This window comes from Lathamus discolor, chromosome 15 (assembly GCF_037157495.1).
Source record: "Lathamus discolor isolate bLatDis1 chromosome 15, bLatDis1.hap1, whole genome shotgun sequence".
Taxonomy (NCBI): Eukaryota; Metazoa; Chordata; class Aves; order Psittaciformes; family Psittacidae; genus Lathamus; species Lathamus discolor.
In genome coordinates, this window is record NC_088898.1 from 4429218 (window position 1) to 4443193 (window position 13976).

Genomic DNA, 13976 nt, shown 5'->3' on the forward strand with positions numbered 1-13976 from the left:
TTTATTTTTAATTTTTTTTTAATCTAAACAGATTACGGAAAGGAATAAATATCCTCATTTCAACTCCTGGTCGCCTGGTTGATCACATCAAGTCCACAGAATGTATTCATTTCCGTTGCACTCAGTGGCTGATTATTGATGAAGCAGACAGGTAAACTTCCAAGGGTTTAGGTGTGGAAGATAACTGTGGTACCCTCTGCATCATAACTCACTAAATATAAACAAAAAATAATAATGAGAGATCTTAAACCGTTCATGCTCAGTGGCCTCAGCCAAGCACCAGATGGCTGGGATTATGAAGAAATGTCCCCTTTGGAGAGATTATTGTACAGTTATTCATTGCAGAGATTCAGTGTCTTCTGACCCTGGCAAAAGTTGAAGATGGAACAGGAAACTAGATGGGCCAAGGATCTGATCGGTTCTAGTACTTCCTGTCTTCCTAATCGGCACATGTAGTATGAAGACTTTCCCCTCATTCCTTCCAACAACATCTTTCATCACCTCTGCTGGTTTTGTAGGATCCTGGACCTGGGCTTTGAGAAGGATGTAACTGTGATACTCAATGCTTTAAATGCCGAGAGGGAGACACGTCAGAATGTTCTGCTCTCAGCCACCCTCACGGAAGGTAGGGTATAGGTAGATGGTGTCTCTTTTAGCTCAATAATGCAGAGGAAACTACAAAACAGTTGATTCAGTCTGATGATATTACAGCCCAGTCTGATGCGCTTTGCAGAACTGGAATAATGGCTACTGATTTCTTTGGGCTTATGACACTTGTCCTTTGTTAGTGGAATTTTTGTCAATGTATATATACTTACATGGTCCTCATACATGTCTGAAATTCCGGATCAAATTCACCATGAACCTGGGAAGCACTGGTTTGTTTGTTTGCTTTACAAAGATAGAATTAAGGCAAAAAGCTGACGACAGGACAGCCAAGTGTGATTTGCTCAGTGTCATACAAGAAGTCAGTTGCTGAGGCAGGAAATGAGCCAGGCCTCCTGGCTCCTGTACTTCTGATAGTGTGAATGTGTTTTGTTTTTTTTTTCCACACACAGTGTTAGAAAACAGGACTGCCAAACACTCTCTATCTGGTCAAGACCTTTACATAATGTAAAATAGCCCAGTTGGCAGAAGTTGCAGCTCGCGGTGCTTTTGGTGGAGTCCACAGCAGCTAAGCCTGGCTAAGTCCTGGAAAGTCTGAAGTTTGCAGGGGTGTTCTGTCAGTGTCTGAGGCTCATTAGCTTCTTGGTCTTTGCTGCTTTTCGCTTGAAATTGTGTTGGCTGTTTTTTTATGTGACTGTTTCATCACCCTTCCCAGCAGCACCCCAGACTGGCCCTCATGTGGTTTTCATCTTCTATGATTTAGGAGTAACACGACTGGCTGATATCAGTTTGAATGATCCCATCAGCATTTCCATAGCAGATGAAACCCAGATCAGACCAGCATCACAAATGGATGGACAAGCCAGTAGTTCATCAAACCGCGTGGAACAGGAAAACTTTGCTGTTCCAGAGAAGCTCAAGCAGTATGTCATGGTGGTCCCCAGCAAATTGAGGCTTGTCACGTTAGCAGCTTTTATCCTTGAGAAATGCAAGGTGAGTCTCTGTTTGCATTTATATTACTAAGTAGCCCTTTGCCCTTTCCAACTCCTTTATCTGTTACTCTGTCAAGGATAGATCTAGGGCTTTGAAGTACATCCAGTGTACAGGCAGCCACGAGAGAGCTGAGGTGCTGTTGTGTCTTTCATGCTGCCAAGTGAGATACTTGTGCAGCATGTACTCGTACTCCTTTTGTGGGCTCAGTATTTGGTGTCAACCTCTGTTATCCTTTCATGGATAATCGTATCTCTGGAAGTGGAAGTCGCCTAGATCTTACAGTGATCGTGGAATTGAGAGAGACCTATAGAAATGGTTATGTGCAATTTTCTTGTTTTTCTCACAGTTTGAAAAACACCACAAGATGATCATCTTTTTCTCCAGCTGTGAACAAGTGGAATTCTACTATGAGCTCCTCTTAAAGGTCCTTTCAGGAGGGCTGGAGTCAGAACAACCTGAACATTCATCTCTCTCTTCTGCACACTTACGGTTTCTGCGACTGCATGGCAATATGGAACAGGAAGTAAGCATTTTCAGAATGTCAGGATACACTGTTTTATTCCTTATTCCCTTTGATTTATTATTTTGTGGAGGAGGGCAGAAGAGAGGACAGAGAGTCATTTCACCTCTAGGGGCCTCACTCTTCCATCTGCTAATAAGAATATTGTCCCGCTTCCGGAAAGTAGCTTGGTAGCTATATCTGAAAAACACAGCTGAAGAGGCAAGAGGTGTTATTTCAGCAGGCTGAGACAGCCATTCTGTATTCCCAGTGGGTGCACTAAACCGTTTATGTATCCATGGTTCTCTCTTGTGCAGTCAAGACAGGCTTTTAATGCCAAAGGAAAACCTCATCCAAGCTCTGAAACATTACTACTGAATAAGTTGCCCCATTAGATGAGGATGGAGCAGTTTGGCCTTCATTTTGATGTGCTTGACACACTGCTCTTCACTGTGATGAAATAATAGCAATTAACAGCAATTACCCCAAAATAAGTCTAGGTTTCGGCTGGATAGACTTGTGTGATGAGATTCGAGCTTGCTACAGACAGCTGAAAGGCCAGGAAGAGTATCAAATGAACTGGTGCTGCAGCATTTCAGTAGCTGAGGGACCTCCCGTGAAAGTTCAGGCCCTAATCCTGTCCTTGATCTGTGATGGAGAGACTTACTGCTCTACTATGAGCTGCACAGCAGAGATCACAAATGAATAGAGCAATTCTGATGAAGCAAGAGGTGAAGAGCCATTGTTTTTTCTCACTCATTCCCATCCTGTGGAGACCAGAAACATGTGCTTTGCTGTCCCTGCAGTCTGGCCTTTCCTCAACCTGCCTGCCTGAGCAAGTGAGCAGGCCTGGTCTGGCCCAACTCTACCCTGACCAGCTGTTAAGCCAACAGAACACCACTAAGTAGCTGGCACCAGGGGAAGGGTTTTGCCTTTTTAGTACCCAGTGTGTAATTAGTGCTCGATGTCTTCAAATTAAGAGCATTAATGGAGCTAAATTGTGGATCCCATATGGTACTGCTGAGCACGGCTGCTGTCATTGTCAACAAGATACAGCGTGCTCTCTTCTTTAATTTTTGTCAGCAGAGGATTCAGTGTGTCAGCAAGGCCCAAGTTTCTCTTCCTTCCTGGAACAGTACCCCTAGCTGGGAGTCAAATATGTAAGGTTCGTTCTATATCATCAACATAACAGGACATTCACTTGATCTCTAGAACTCTGAGGTGGAAGGCTTTTGAAGCTTGGGAACAAGGATACTTTAGAAGGAGGAAGCAAAAGGCATAGGAAGGAAATGGGTATGGTGTTTCTGAGGCCAGAGACAGCTTGAGCTCTGAAAAGGAAAAGAGTAAATGGGATTGGATCAAAGGAATGTGTGTGTGTGTGTGTGTGTGTGTTGTTATCTCTCATAGCTAAGGAGAGGGAGTGTAGGTGGATAGGTGGTACTGCCAGATAAAGACTACATGCCACTGAGTTATTAGTGCTCAGAGATTGTCTTGTCCGATAGCAAATATCGTGATGTAATGTGATGTAAGGAACAGCCTTCATCCCCGTGTCAGCAGCACCACTGGTGGCCCCAGCCAGCATGAGGTCATTTCCTGTGGGAAGGCCATGGTAGCGTGTCCTGGGAGCTCTGTGGCAGCTGCCTGCAGGGCCCAGGAGTCCTGCTTCCCTGCCCCGTTGGGCAGGGGTTTCTAGCCAAGATCTCCTCCCTCCTGCCCTGTTACTTTGAAGACTTATCCCACAACAGGGAAGTCCTTCATGTGAGGAACTGTGCAGCTGAGCATCCCCGATACTTAATAATTACTCAGTCAGTCCAGTGACTGTCTGCATGCCTCATTGGGCACATGATGAAGCTGATCTCTTATGATGTGATTATATCACTGTGTCAACCAAATGGGTTTATCCTGCCCATCTTGTGACTGGACAGACAAGATGTCCAGCTTTTTCTTGCATTCACAAAAGCATGTGCTGCCCATAAAGTATGCCAGTGCTTCTGTTGCTGCTGCCTAATCTTTTGTGGATCCCCTCTCCATGTAAAACAGTTACTGCTTTCTAACATACATAGGCCATGCTTCTGTGCAAACCCTGGAGGTGTTGGCTGCTTTGATTTGAATAAAGGCATTCAGGCTTGCCCCAGATGCTTTGCCTTCCTATGCAGGAGCACACCTCTATGCCATAGATATATTTTTTTTCCATTTGCAGAAATAGTCTGACTGGAACTAGTGTAGTCAATTGCTTTTGAAGCTGTACATGATCTAGTGAACAAGGCATAGTTGTTAAATTGTTACATTAACTAATTTGCTTTATGTTTGATTGTAATGTGCATAAACAGTCTTTCATTTTTCTGTATCAATTCTCTAGGAAAGAACAGAGGTCTTCCAGGAGTTCCTAAAATCCAAGACCGGCATCTTGCTTTGCACTGTAAGTAACTCGGAGTCCCTTTGCAGCTCCACGCTAATGGGCCTGTCTGATACCTAATGGTAGAGCAGAGGATTTGGCACTGAGCTCTAATTCCAGCTCGCTGTCTGACCTTGAGGAAAGTCATCTCCTTTTTCTGCATCTCACATGTTAAATAAGGACCGGTGCCCTCTTTGCAGACATTTACATGATCTTTTGCTGCAAGGTACCACATACAGAAAAAGTGTATGTCTGTTACAAGGGGCCTCTAAGTATTTTGCATGGTCTTATGTCTGGAAAAATCTGATCATTTGGAGCTGGAACCTTGCCCTCTACATAGAGTCAGTAGAATGCAATCCTAATTTGTAGTATGCCCCAGAACTGCCAGGTAAATTGGATGTAATGTGATATTTCCCATCTTAATGACTACCCCAAGGTTAAAAACAAAAACCTGCAGGGATGAAAGGGAAGCCCAACCTGAGAATGGTGTCGCTAGAAATGCACATGCTCCACTGCTCTCCATGCTTTGCCCTTCAAGCTTCCTTCAAGGGTGCTGAGGGAGAAATTCTTGTCCTCTACTGAAGTTTGCTGGCACCCTTGTGCTGTGGTGGCACCTTCCTCTTCTCGTTTCTGACCTGTCGGTGCCACAGCTAGCCTGCTGCAGTGGTGCAGAAGGCTGCACGATTTGCTCTCTAATAGTGGCAGCTGTTGATCTGAAAATGTGTGAATCTTGGCGATTTCTGCCCACCGCAAACTTGTAAATTACAGCGATCGGGAGTAATTAGAGCTGAGAAACCCTCTCCAGCTCTGAAATGACTCCTCTTCTTGCAGCAGATTATTCTTAAAGGAAACTAGTTGGCATTTTTTTTTTTCAGAGAGTGGGGGCTGAATTTCATCTGCTTAATAGCCAAGTTCAAACTAGGGCTGCCATGTGTGTAGGAGTGTTCGATTTAGTGTTGCCAAATTATGTGCTGTATCACCTGTAAAATTGTGTTTGTTACGTGCTAGTCTTTGCCCTGCTTGTGTGTGCAGCCTTTCAGTGATGTGATCAAGGTCAAAATGCGTCTTTGCAATGTGTATCTATAGCTTGGTTTACTTGTGTACAGAGGTAATATGTAGTGTCTTAGCTGAGGAGGATAGCAAAGGTTAAATCACTCAGTGGTGTAGCTTAAGTGTTTTGAAGATAAAAAGTGTTTGGTAAATTCTAAATAATACTTTGTTATGCTTCATGTACATGCGGTCTATAACTGAGAAATTTCAGGGACATGTCTTGTTAAACTGAAATTTCATTTACGCGTTTGGAAAGACAGTGAATGCTCAATTTTAGACAAAGAGAAAATGGAATCATTTCAGTCACTGGGATATCAGTTCCTGGGTGAGACTGTTCAAAAGGGAAATGCAGCCTGTGACAGGAAGAATCTGCCAGGAAATGTACAGCTGTTGACAAGGTAGGAGGAAGAATAAGTTGGATAAAGAAATAGAGTGGGTGGGATCCCCATCTTGAGACGCTGGAGATGTGGTTTGATTTCCTACCATGCCACAGACTCTGTGCAAGTGAATATGGAATTGTGATGACAAGGCAAGTAGCCACATGTCATCTGAGCAGCAATAGTTGTGTGTTTGCTCCTGACCTGTCATGAATGGGAGGTAATATGAATTAACCTAGATTGCCATGAAGAAGGTAGTGTAAAGTAACGCATTTATCATAACCCTCCTTCGTTTCCATCTAAGCTACTTTGCATTTACTGCAAGGCAGGGATGCAAATCCTGACAGTTATGGTTACTGTGGCTCAGCTGGCACATGGTTAGCACGTTAAGCACAGTAAGTTGTGTCTGAGTCCAAAATCTCTCTGTGCTTCAGCTCCCCATCTGTAAAATGGGGATAGTAGCACTTTTCTATCTTACAGAGATGTTGGGAGGACAAATGCATTGAAACCAGGAGGTGGCCTGTTACCACAGTAATGGGGACCATATGGACACCTTAATATAGAGATACACTTTGCACTAGTCCCACATTACAGGTGCCTCCCCAACGCAGATGTCCAAAGGGCAGCCAGGCACTGTGACCACCTCCTGCCTCTGAGGGCATTGCCTTTTCTGACACTTTTCTCATATCAGCAAAAACGTTTTGCGGAAAGAAGGTTCTGTTCTTTTTAACTGCAAAAATCGTGTTTTGTGCTCATGAAGTCTTGAAACCTGGCTCACAAAAGAGCAACACAAATAATGTTGCCGTCCTTCCCTTGTCCCTTATGCCATGTTCTCCACCCATCTTTCCGCTCTAGTAAGCAATGGGACCTGCTGTTCCTTTTATTAATTTGCTGTATGTCATATGTATATTAATATATTCCATAAAATATTTTTGCCAGACAATATAAGCTGGCAGACAAGAAAATAAAGAAGGGCCGTGTATCTCAGAGGGTCTCATCCAGATTTATTTCTCTCTCCTTCACTGAAGTTCTTTGCAGCTTCCTTTGGGATGTGCCTTTTAAACAAGTTCATCTCTTCCAGGGAGAGAGGAAAGATCATTTGGAGATTGTTTGCTGTTTACTCAGTCACGCTAACTCATCTTGCCAGTTTTCTGGCGGCCCCAGCCAAGAGCTTTCGCCTCTGACAGCTTCTGTGCTCTCCCCTTCCTCCTCTGATTACGCAGCCCAATCTGTCACCCTGCCGACGGGGGTCTCTACCCTGCTGATGGCTTTCCACACTCGGCAGTAATGACTTTTGGCAGGCCGGGAAGGCGAGAGAGCTTCTTCCCCAGCTTGGAGAGCCGTTAGGCCCTTTCTGCCTGTTAGCTAAAGCACTTTGTGAGGTTCTTTGGTAAATAAATGAGTCATTTTAATCCAACTGACAGCCTGGCACCTGAGCAAGCTGCCTTCCATCTGTACTTCTAGGCCTCATGTAGGCAGCCAATTGTCAAGCTCAGGGCCTTCAAGACCTCACCATTGAGTGTCTTTCAAAAGCAACTTTAGCAATTTCCTTTGCCCTAATTAGATTGTGTGAGAGGGACTGAGCAAACCAAGGCCCTTGCAAAACTTCTGTGACTGTATCTGTTGGATCTTCGTCAGTGCCTTGCTTTACGTGTGACCTTTCTGCCCTCTGTTCCCTTGCACCCACCCCTGTGTACCCCACCACCACAAGCTTAGGCTGGTAACATGAATTGTTAGAAGCAGAAATTTCAGCATTTCTGGGGGTTCTCAGGTGGATTGTACCTTGATACTGTGCCATTCTGTGTCTTGCAGTTGGGATCAGGGCAGTGATATGGTTGAGGGTTCAGGTCATCATGTTTGCTTGGTATCTGGGTTTTCTTTAAAATTGCATTGATGTAGGTTGTTTCTCCTTTCTCCTATGAGGTGGTCACTTAATTCTCCCTTCAGTTGTCCATTGAAAAGAATCAGTTCATATTCTAGATTTCCTTGTTATTAAGAAATAGTGGTGTGAGGTCATGCATGGAAAGGGCAATACTCTCTGGGGCAGTGGAAAAGTAGTACATTAGAAATATATTGTGCTTCTTGAAAGACCACTGGCAGCAGGTTAGTGATTCTGTGTGTGGAATAAATGTAGTGCTAGCAAAACTGGAGAACTATTGTTTGAGTTGTATTCTTTCCTTGTATGGTGACCCACAAATACTTTCTAAAGATCTGAGAAGCAGGAAGCTCATGGGCTCTGCTAGCAGAGGAAAGCAAATCAACTCAAAACTTTTTATCCTAATTCTACCTTGCTGCTGTCTGCTAAGGTCTTTGAGGAAAAGGAGCTACAGGAGACGCAGGTGGACTGATACTGAGGAATCTTTGAGAGTTTGCAAAACACTCCAATTACCAGTAAATCCCAAGACACTTCTGAAAGAAAGCCAAGTTAAACCCCGGGAGGATAGCTGCTGATATGTGTCAGTAACAGCTGAGTGGAGTTGGTGTGATTGTGAAAGCAGTAGTGAATTCAAGGCTGATGATGGGAGAAAGCCTCCTAAAATGTTGTCTCTGGCTATTTATTAGGCTTTTGGTTAACTGTTCAACTTCTCTGCATGCTTTAGCTAATGTACACAAGAACAAGACTATCTGCAGTAGTAGTTTTCCAGCCAGAGGTGTTGAGAAAAGGTATCTTAGAAGAGGAGAGAAAAATCCTGATGGATGAGAGCGATGGCTCCTGCCTCTGCTGTCTCCTTCTCTTCCCCCTGTTGGAGGTGCCTGCTCCTGACCACAGGGGCAGCTTGGCTATCTTTATTTTGGGTGAGCTGACCCTGCCCCAAGGTCAGAGCCCTCCTGTCGAACACAGCCTTTCCTAGACTACTGGGTATGAGAAGGAGCACAGTATAGGAAAAGACCAAAGGCACGTCAGCATGGAAATATATGAGGGCCAACCTGAGCGGAATCAGGCGTCAGCACTCCTGTCTGATTGTGCTGTAGACTTTATAATCTTGTTATCCTGGTAACTGCTGTACACGTTCCCCAACTTCTCTTGATTTATTTCCTCCAACCTCCTTTAAATGGCTTTTTGTACATCTGTTCATTCTGTCTCTGGGAACAAGCCACTGCTTAATGAGCATGTTGGAGCGAAAGTGTGTGTTATTTCAGAGTGGGCGCTGTGGAAAGTGTCTCCTCTTTTACTGCATTTGGAGCCACAAAACAACCTGGCTAGTGCTTATGGGAAGGCCTTTGCTGCCAAAACATCAGCTTCTGAGTCTTTTAACGTGTGTGGGAGTTGCATGAAAACACTTCAGTGGGTGGCTGACACATTTTTAGTACATTAAGCTCCTGCTTACGTTCTTAATATATTCTATTTTGCAACCAGCTAAAAGATACATGTGTTCCAAAACATTTCCTAACAGAGTTAAATCTGCACACCTGCTCTGCTATTGTGCGTGGTGAATGCAAAATCCAAGGAGTATGTGAGGACATTACTAATGAACAGAAAATCAAGAAGGGAGATTGAAACATGTTTACTCTCTCCATTTTGAACAGTATTTATACTCACTTTTCTCTTTGAAAGGGTATGTTTTTTTGAGCTGTAATGGCTGTGGATAACTAAAGGGTCTCATTCAAGTTCTTCTCCAAGTTGATGGGTTTTCTCACCAGCTGGCATATCAAATAGCAGTCCTGACAGCAGCTTCAGACTTGTTTCTTCAGGGTTGAGTTCTGCTTCTCCAAATCAAAACAAGACTGGTGAAAATCTCAGGGGTAGCTGAAGTCCTCCCTCCTCGAGCTGTACTCCAGCTTTCTGCAGGTTCTGCTAAATTGTTTGTGGACCTTTTATTATAGGGCCAAGTGATCTGCAAGTCACCTGCTCCTCAACTTCAGCCCATCACCTAGGAAACAGCTAATGATTTGTAGGTGGAGATCAGGGCATCCTTGGACATTCCACTCAAGGCCTAGTATCCTTGACCATTGGCTGTATGTCCATTTTCCTCTTCATCATAAACAGCCATGTTTTAATTCTTAGGCTTTCTGTGAAGAAAGGTGTTCTCAGACATAGTGTTGCCTTCCAGAGATTTCCTTCTGCCTCTCTCACTGAGCTGATGAGCAGATCTGTTTTCATCAATGAAACAAACTGAAGAACCAAAGGTATCACTACCGTTAAGACAATTGATTCTCTCAGATATAATATAAAGGGACTGTAACAGACTGCTGTAACTCAACACCACTCTCCAACAAGTGGTTTAATATCGTCCAGGCTTTGGGCCACAGTAGTGGATTATTTCTGTTGTATTAGCATGTTAATAATACTCCTTGTGCTTTAAACCTTCAACATTATTTCTGACCTTTGGTACATCTCTCCCCAAACAAGGCACATAAAATTCCTACTTGCATAGCTAGTTGTTTCCTGGCATAATTGCCCTCCTGGAAGAGCTCATTCTTTGCTGATATCTTGAAAGCATTTTTACTAAAGTAATTTCCTTATTAATTTTAAAGGATGTTGCAGCACGTGGACTAGACCTGCCTCAAGTGACATGGATCGTGCAGGTAGGCTTGCAGTGTGTGTATGTGTGTACTTGTATATGAAGTACAGTGTTGCTCAGATGAAATCCCTTTCTTGTCCAGTCCCTCTTTCTGCAGTTTGCTAGTCTTTGTGCTGATGCGTACAGGTGTGAAAGGCTGACATGTTCCTGACTGCAGGATAGGGACTAAGAATTTTGCTAGGATACAGCACTGTTATCATACCTTTGGTTTTGATAGTCTGTTTTCCTCTTCAATGACTCCAGTGTTACCAGCTGTATGAAAATATTCCACAGGCTGGGAGGAAATGCCCTTCATTTCCCCCTACAGGAAGCCAAATCTTGTGAAGTACTGACCATCTCTATTGCAGTTTTGTGTTTCTATGTTTCTCAGCTTGCTGGGGAGACAGTTCTGTTAGGAGTTTAAGTGTGATCCTAATGTTAAACATTGAGTAGCCCAATAGTGTCTGTGCAGTGACCTGAATGTTGCCAGTGAGGCTGTGTTGGGTTGGAACTGTAAGCGTTCAGCTTTCAGTAGAACTGCATAGTACAGATTTTCCCTGGGAAAAAACAACAACCAAACAACAAAAAAACCCCACTGCTGCATTGCTGTTGACAGAAATATTGTCTTGGAAGAAAAAAGGGAAACTAGGGGAGCTGGATTGAACCTTAAAAATAGCAGCCTGTGATATCAAAGAGGAAGCTTGAGAGCATGAAGTAGATTTCAGTTTTATAGAAGATTAATAATTAAGAAAAGGTTAGTTGAATTGAGGAAAAACTGATCCAGAGATTCTCAAGAATCAAACGACACCTGGGTAAAAAGAACAGGGCACAGAGCCTCAACAAAGCTTTTTAATTTCTGCCTCATCCCTTCAGGTAACAAATTTAATTTTAATTTTATGTTTTTAAAAAAGAAAGGTTTTGCAGCAGGTAGCTAGCTGGAGAAGGCTGGGGAAGTGAAGTCTGTAATTCCCAGATCTGTATATTAATATAATTTAACCAAAGATATAGTTGCCAGTGTTAGAACGCAGTGCAAATTACCTAAAGCCCTGGGAGACTTCTGTGTGTCCAGAAGGCGAAATCTCAGCTGTCCTGAGAGCTGTGTCCAAGAGCAAGGACCTGCAGGGAGCAATTAGATTGCTCACAGCATCTTACTCACACCTCTAGCCAGTAGAAACTTTGCCAGAGGGCACAGGTATAAACACTATAGTGGGCTTTGGTGGTTGGGTTTTTTCCAGTTAAACTGCTGAGGGCTCATTTCTGAGCAGTATCTCTGTGCATGTTCATTTTTCCGGGAAAGAGAGGAGGGGGAAAAAATAAGGGGAGGTTATAGGGAGGGAAATATGTCACCCTTTATCAGATCTTGCAAATAGCTGGGCAGTTTTGATTCTCAGTGAAGTAAATGAGAGGCACCACTATATTAGGAGTGACTTTAAGCAACATTTTCGTACTGCCTGATAGTTGCACATGGGAAGAGAGTTGTTACCTGCATTTTATGCTGCTGAAAGCACTTACTCCCTCGTCTCTCTTAGATTTCTTCTCTCCAGTAACCAGCTATGATTTGCTTTAATCAAAACAAAGCAATTTAGCCCAAGTCCAAATTTGAATCTGTCATCTTCTATTTGATGACACAGAGCAGGCAGCTTCCTGTGCCATAGGGGTACTCCTGGGGGCTGTTTGGTTTGAGGTCTCTCTGAGATTATTTTATTTTATTTTTTAAGGGAAGCAAACAGGTTCCTGATGTGCCTGTATAGAAATAAAATGTAAAAGGCAAAGAGAGACACTGAGATAGGGAAACTGTCCTATTATCTGAAAGTTGGCCAATGTGTCACATTCACATGTCATGATGGGGGATGAGGGGGCTGAGTGATGGGTACAGGGATGAGCCCGACGGGCTCTTTATAAACAGGCCAATTCCAAGGGAGGTGCAGCATGTGGGGTTTGCTGAGATCCCTTTTGTTTCAGATGAGCGGGCTGTCTCATTTATAATTAACACGCCGTGTTCTGTTAATTCCTCTTTTCCCTTCTCATGTTCCCTTTTTGAAGTATAATGCTCCGGCTTCACCTGCGGAATACATCCACCGGATCGGGAGGACGGCTCGCATTGGCTGTCACGGGAACAGCCTGCTTGTCCTGGCGCCTTCGGAGGCAGAATATGTCAGCTTGCTGGCTTCTCACAAGATTAAGTGAGTCAGAAACGCGAACAAAAGTTTCAGCTCATCCTTGCTAATTAACCTTCCATGGCACTTGCAGCGGGACTGTGTCTCGTGCAGGTTTTAATAAGAATTTATTAATTCTTGTGATCCAGGACCGGCCCCAGACTAGCAAAAGGAGAAAGGAAAGTGTGTGAAAATCATCAGCCTGGCAGATTGTGTGTGAGTGAGTGTGTGTGGTAAGGGGCAGAGAGGAGATGATAGTCGGAGATCCTTTGCACTTCATTGTTATCTCTCTGGCCCTGGGTTCAAATTGTGGTTATGTGGAGATCACAAGTCAAATGAGCCTGTCAAATGCTAACTGGCCATCTGCCTGCATAGCACCATATTGTCAGAGACTGTGATTTCTCTTCAGGAGAGATCCGGCAGGGAAATAGCAAGGGAGCTGTGGGTCATACCTGGCAGGTAATTGGCTAAGATGAGTTGTGCAAATGGCTTGTAACAGGAATAGTAGGGCCTTTTGCAAGTAGTGAGTGCCTAGTGTGGTCCTGAAAGGTAATAAGGAGGATGGACTCTGCAGACCAAAAGTGGGGTGTGCTTCCAAGCTAGCTGAGAAAGCTTCTCCTTCACCATCTCTAGCTGAGACTTGGGAGTAGGCAGTAAGGGGAGCATGGAAGGGTGGGTAAGGAACCAGCCCAGTGTGCAGTCAGCTACCTGATGGCCAACCCGTGATGAGATTTTAGCCTAGCTTGCTCGTGCAATGGTCCTTTTGTGGAGAAACCCCACAAGTCTCTGCTCAGCATTGCTAGTCGGGAGTGCCATTAGGTCTCAAGCCTCCTCAGCAGTTAGCTGGGTGTGTGTGACTCCCCTTGCTCCCTGCTCTGCTGTCTCTCAGTGTTTCAGAACATCAGCTGAGTATAGTCTCTTCACTCCTGTACTATTGTTGATGGAGCCCTGTAAACCCATGCACAAATTAGTTCTCTCTTATTTCTTGTGTTTATGTCGGGTGGAGCTGCTTGGAGTCGTATTTGGGTTTGCATCCTTGAAACAAACAAATATTGGCAGTAAATACAGGCTTATTCTAGGCTGTGAGCCATTTAGTGGTCTAACAAAGAGCCATCCATCATCCCAGATAACTATCTATTAAGCAGACACCAGCAAGACATGGAGGGCTAAGCTGACAGGATTTTTTTTCATGTAACAAACAGCACTGACATGTAAAGGTGAAATCCCACATAATTGTGAATTTTTAACTCCAAGTGGAAAGTTCTAGTTTTCTATTTTATAATATTTTGGAGGTGTTGGAAGCAGGAGGGGGAAATTTCCCTCCTTTTTTGTTTTAAATGTTAATGTTTTTATCCCATTTTGTCGATTCTTAACAAGTTTAAGGAGCAATGTCACTCA

At 43.9% G+C, this 13976-nt stretch overlaps 1 protein-coding gene across 4 annotated transcripts in view; it reads left to right on the forward strand.

The window, feature by feature from the left end:
* Positions 1-13976, forward strand: part of DDX31 (DEAD-box helicase 31) — a 49504-nt gene that overhangs the window by 8568 nt on the left and 26960 nt on the right. For all 4 annotated transcript variants that reach the window (XM_065695926.1, XM_065695927.1, XM_065695929.1 and 1 more), the window contains exons 10-16: positions 32-151; positions 519-625; positions 1370-1599; positions 1946-2122; positions 4458-4517; positions 10397-10447; positions 12466-12605. In XM_065695926.1, the coding sequence (XP_065551998.1) occupies positions 32-151; positions 519-625; positions 1370-1599; positions 1946-2122; positions 4458-4517; positions 10397-10447; positions 12466-12605 (885 nt within the window). The remainder of the gene's footprint in view (positions 1-31; positions 152-518; positions 626-1369; positions 1600-1945; positions 2123-4457; positions 4518-10396; positions 10448-12465; positions 12606-13976) is intronic.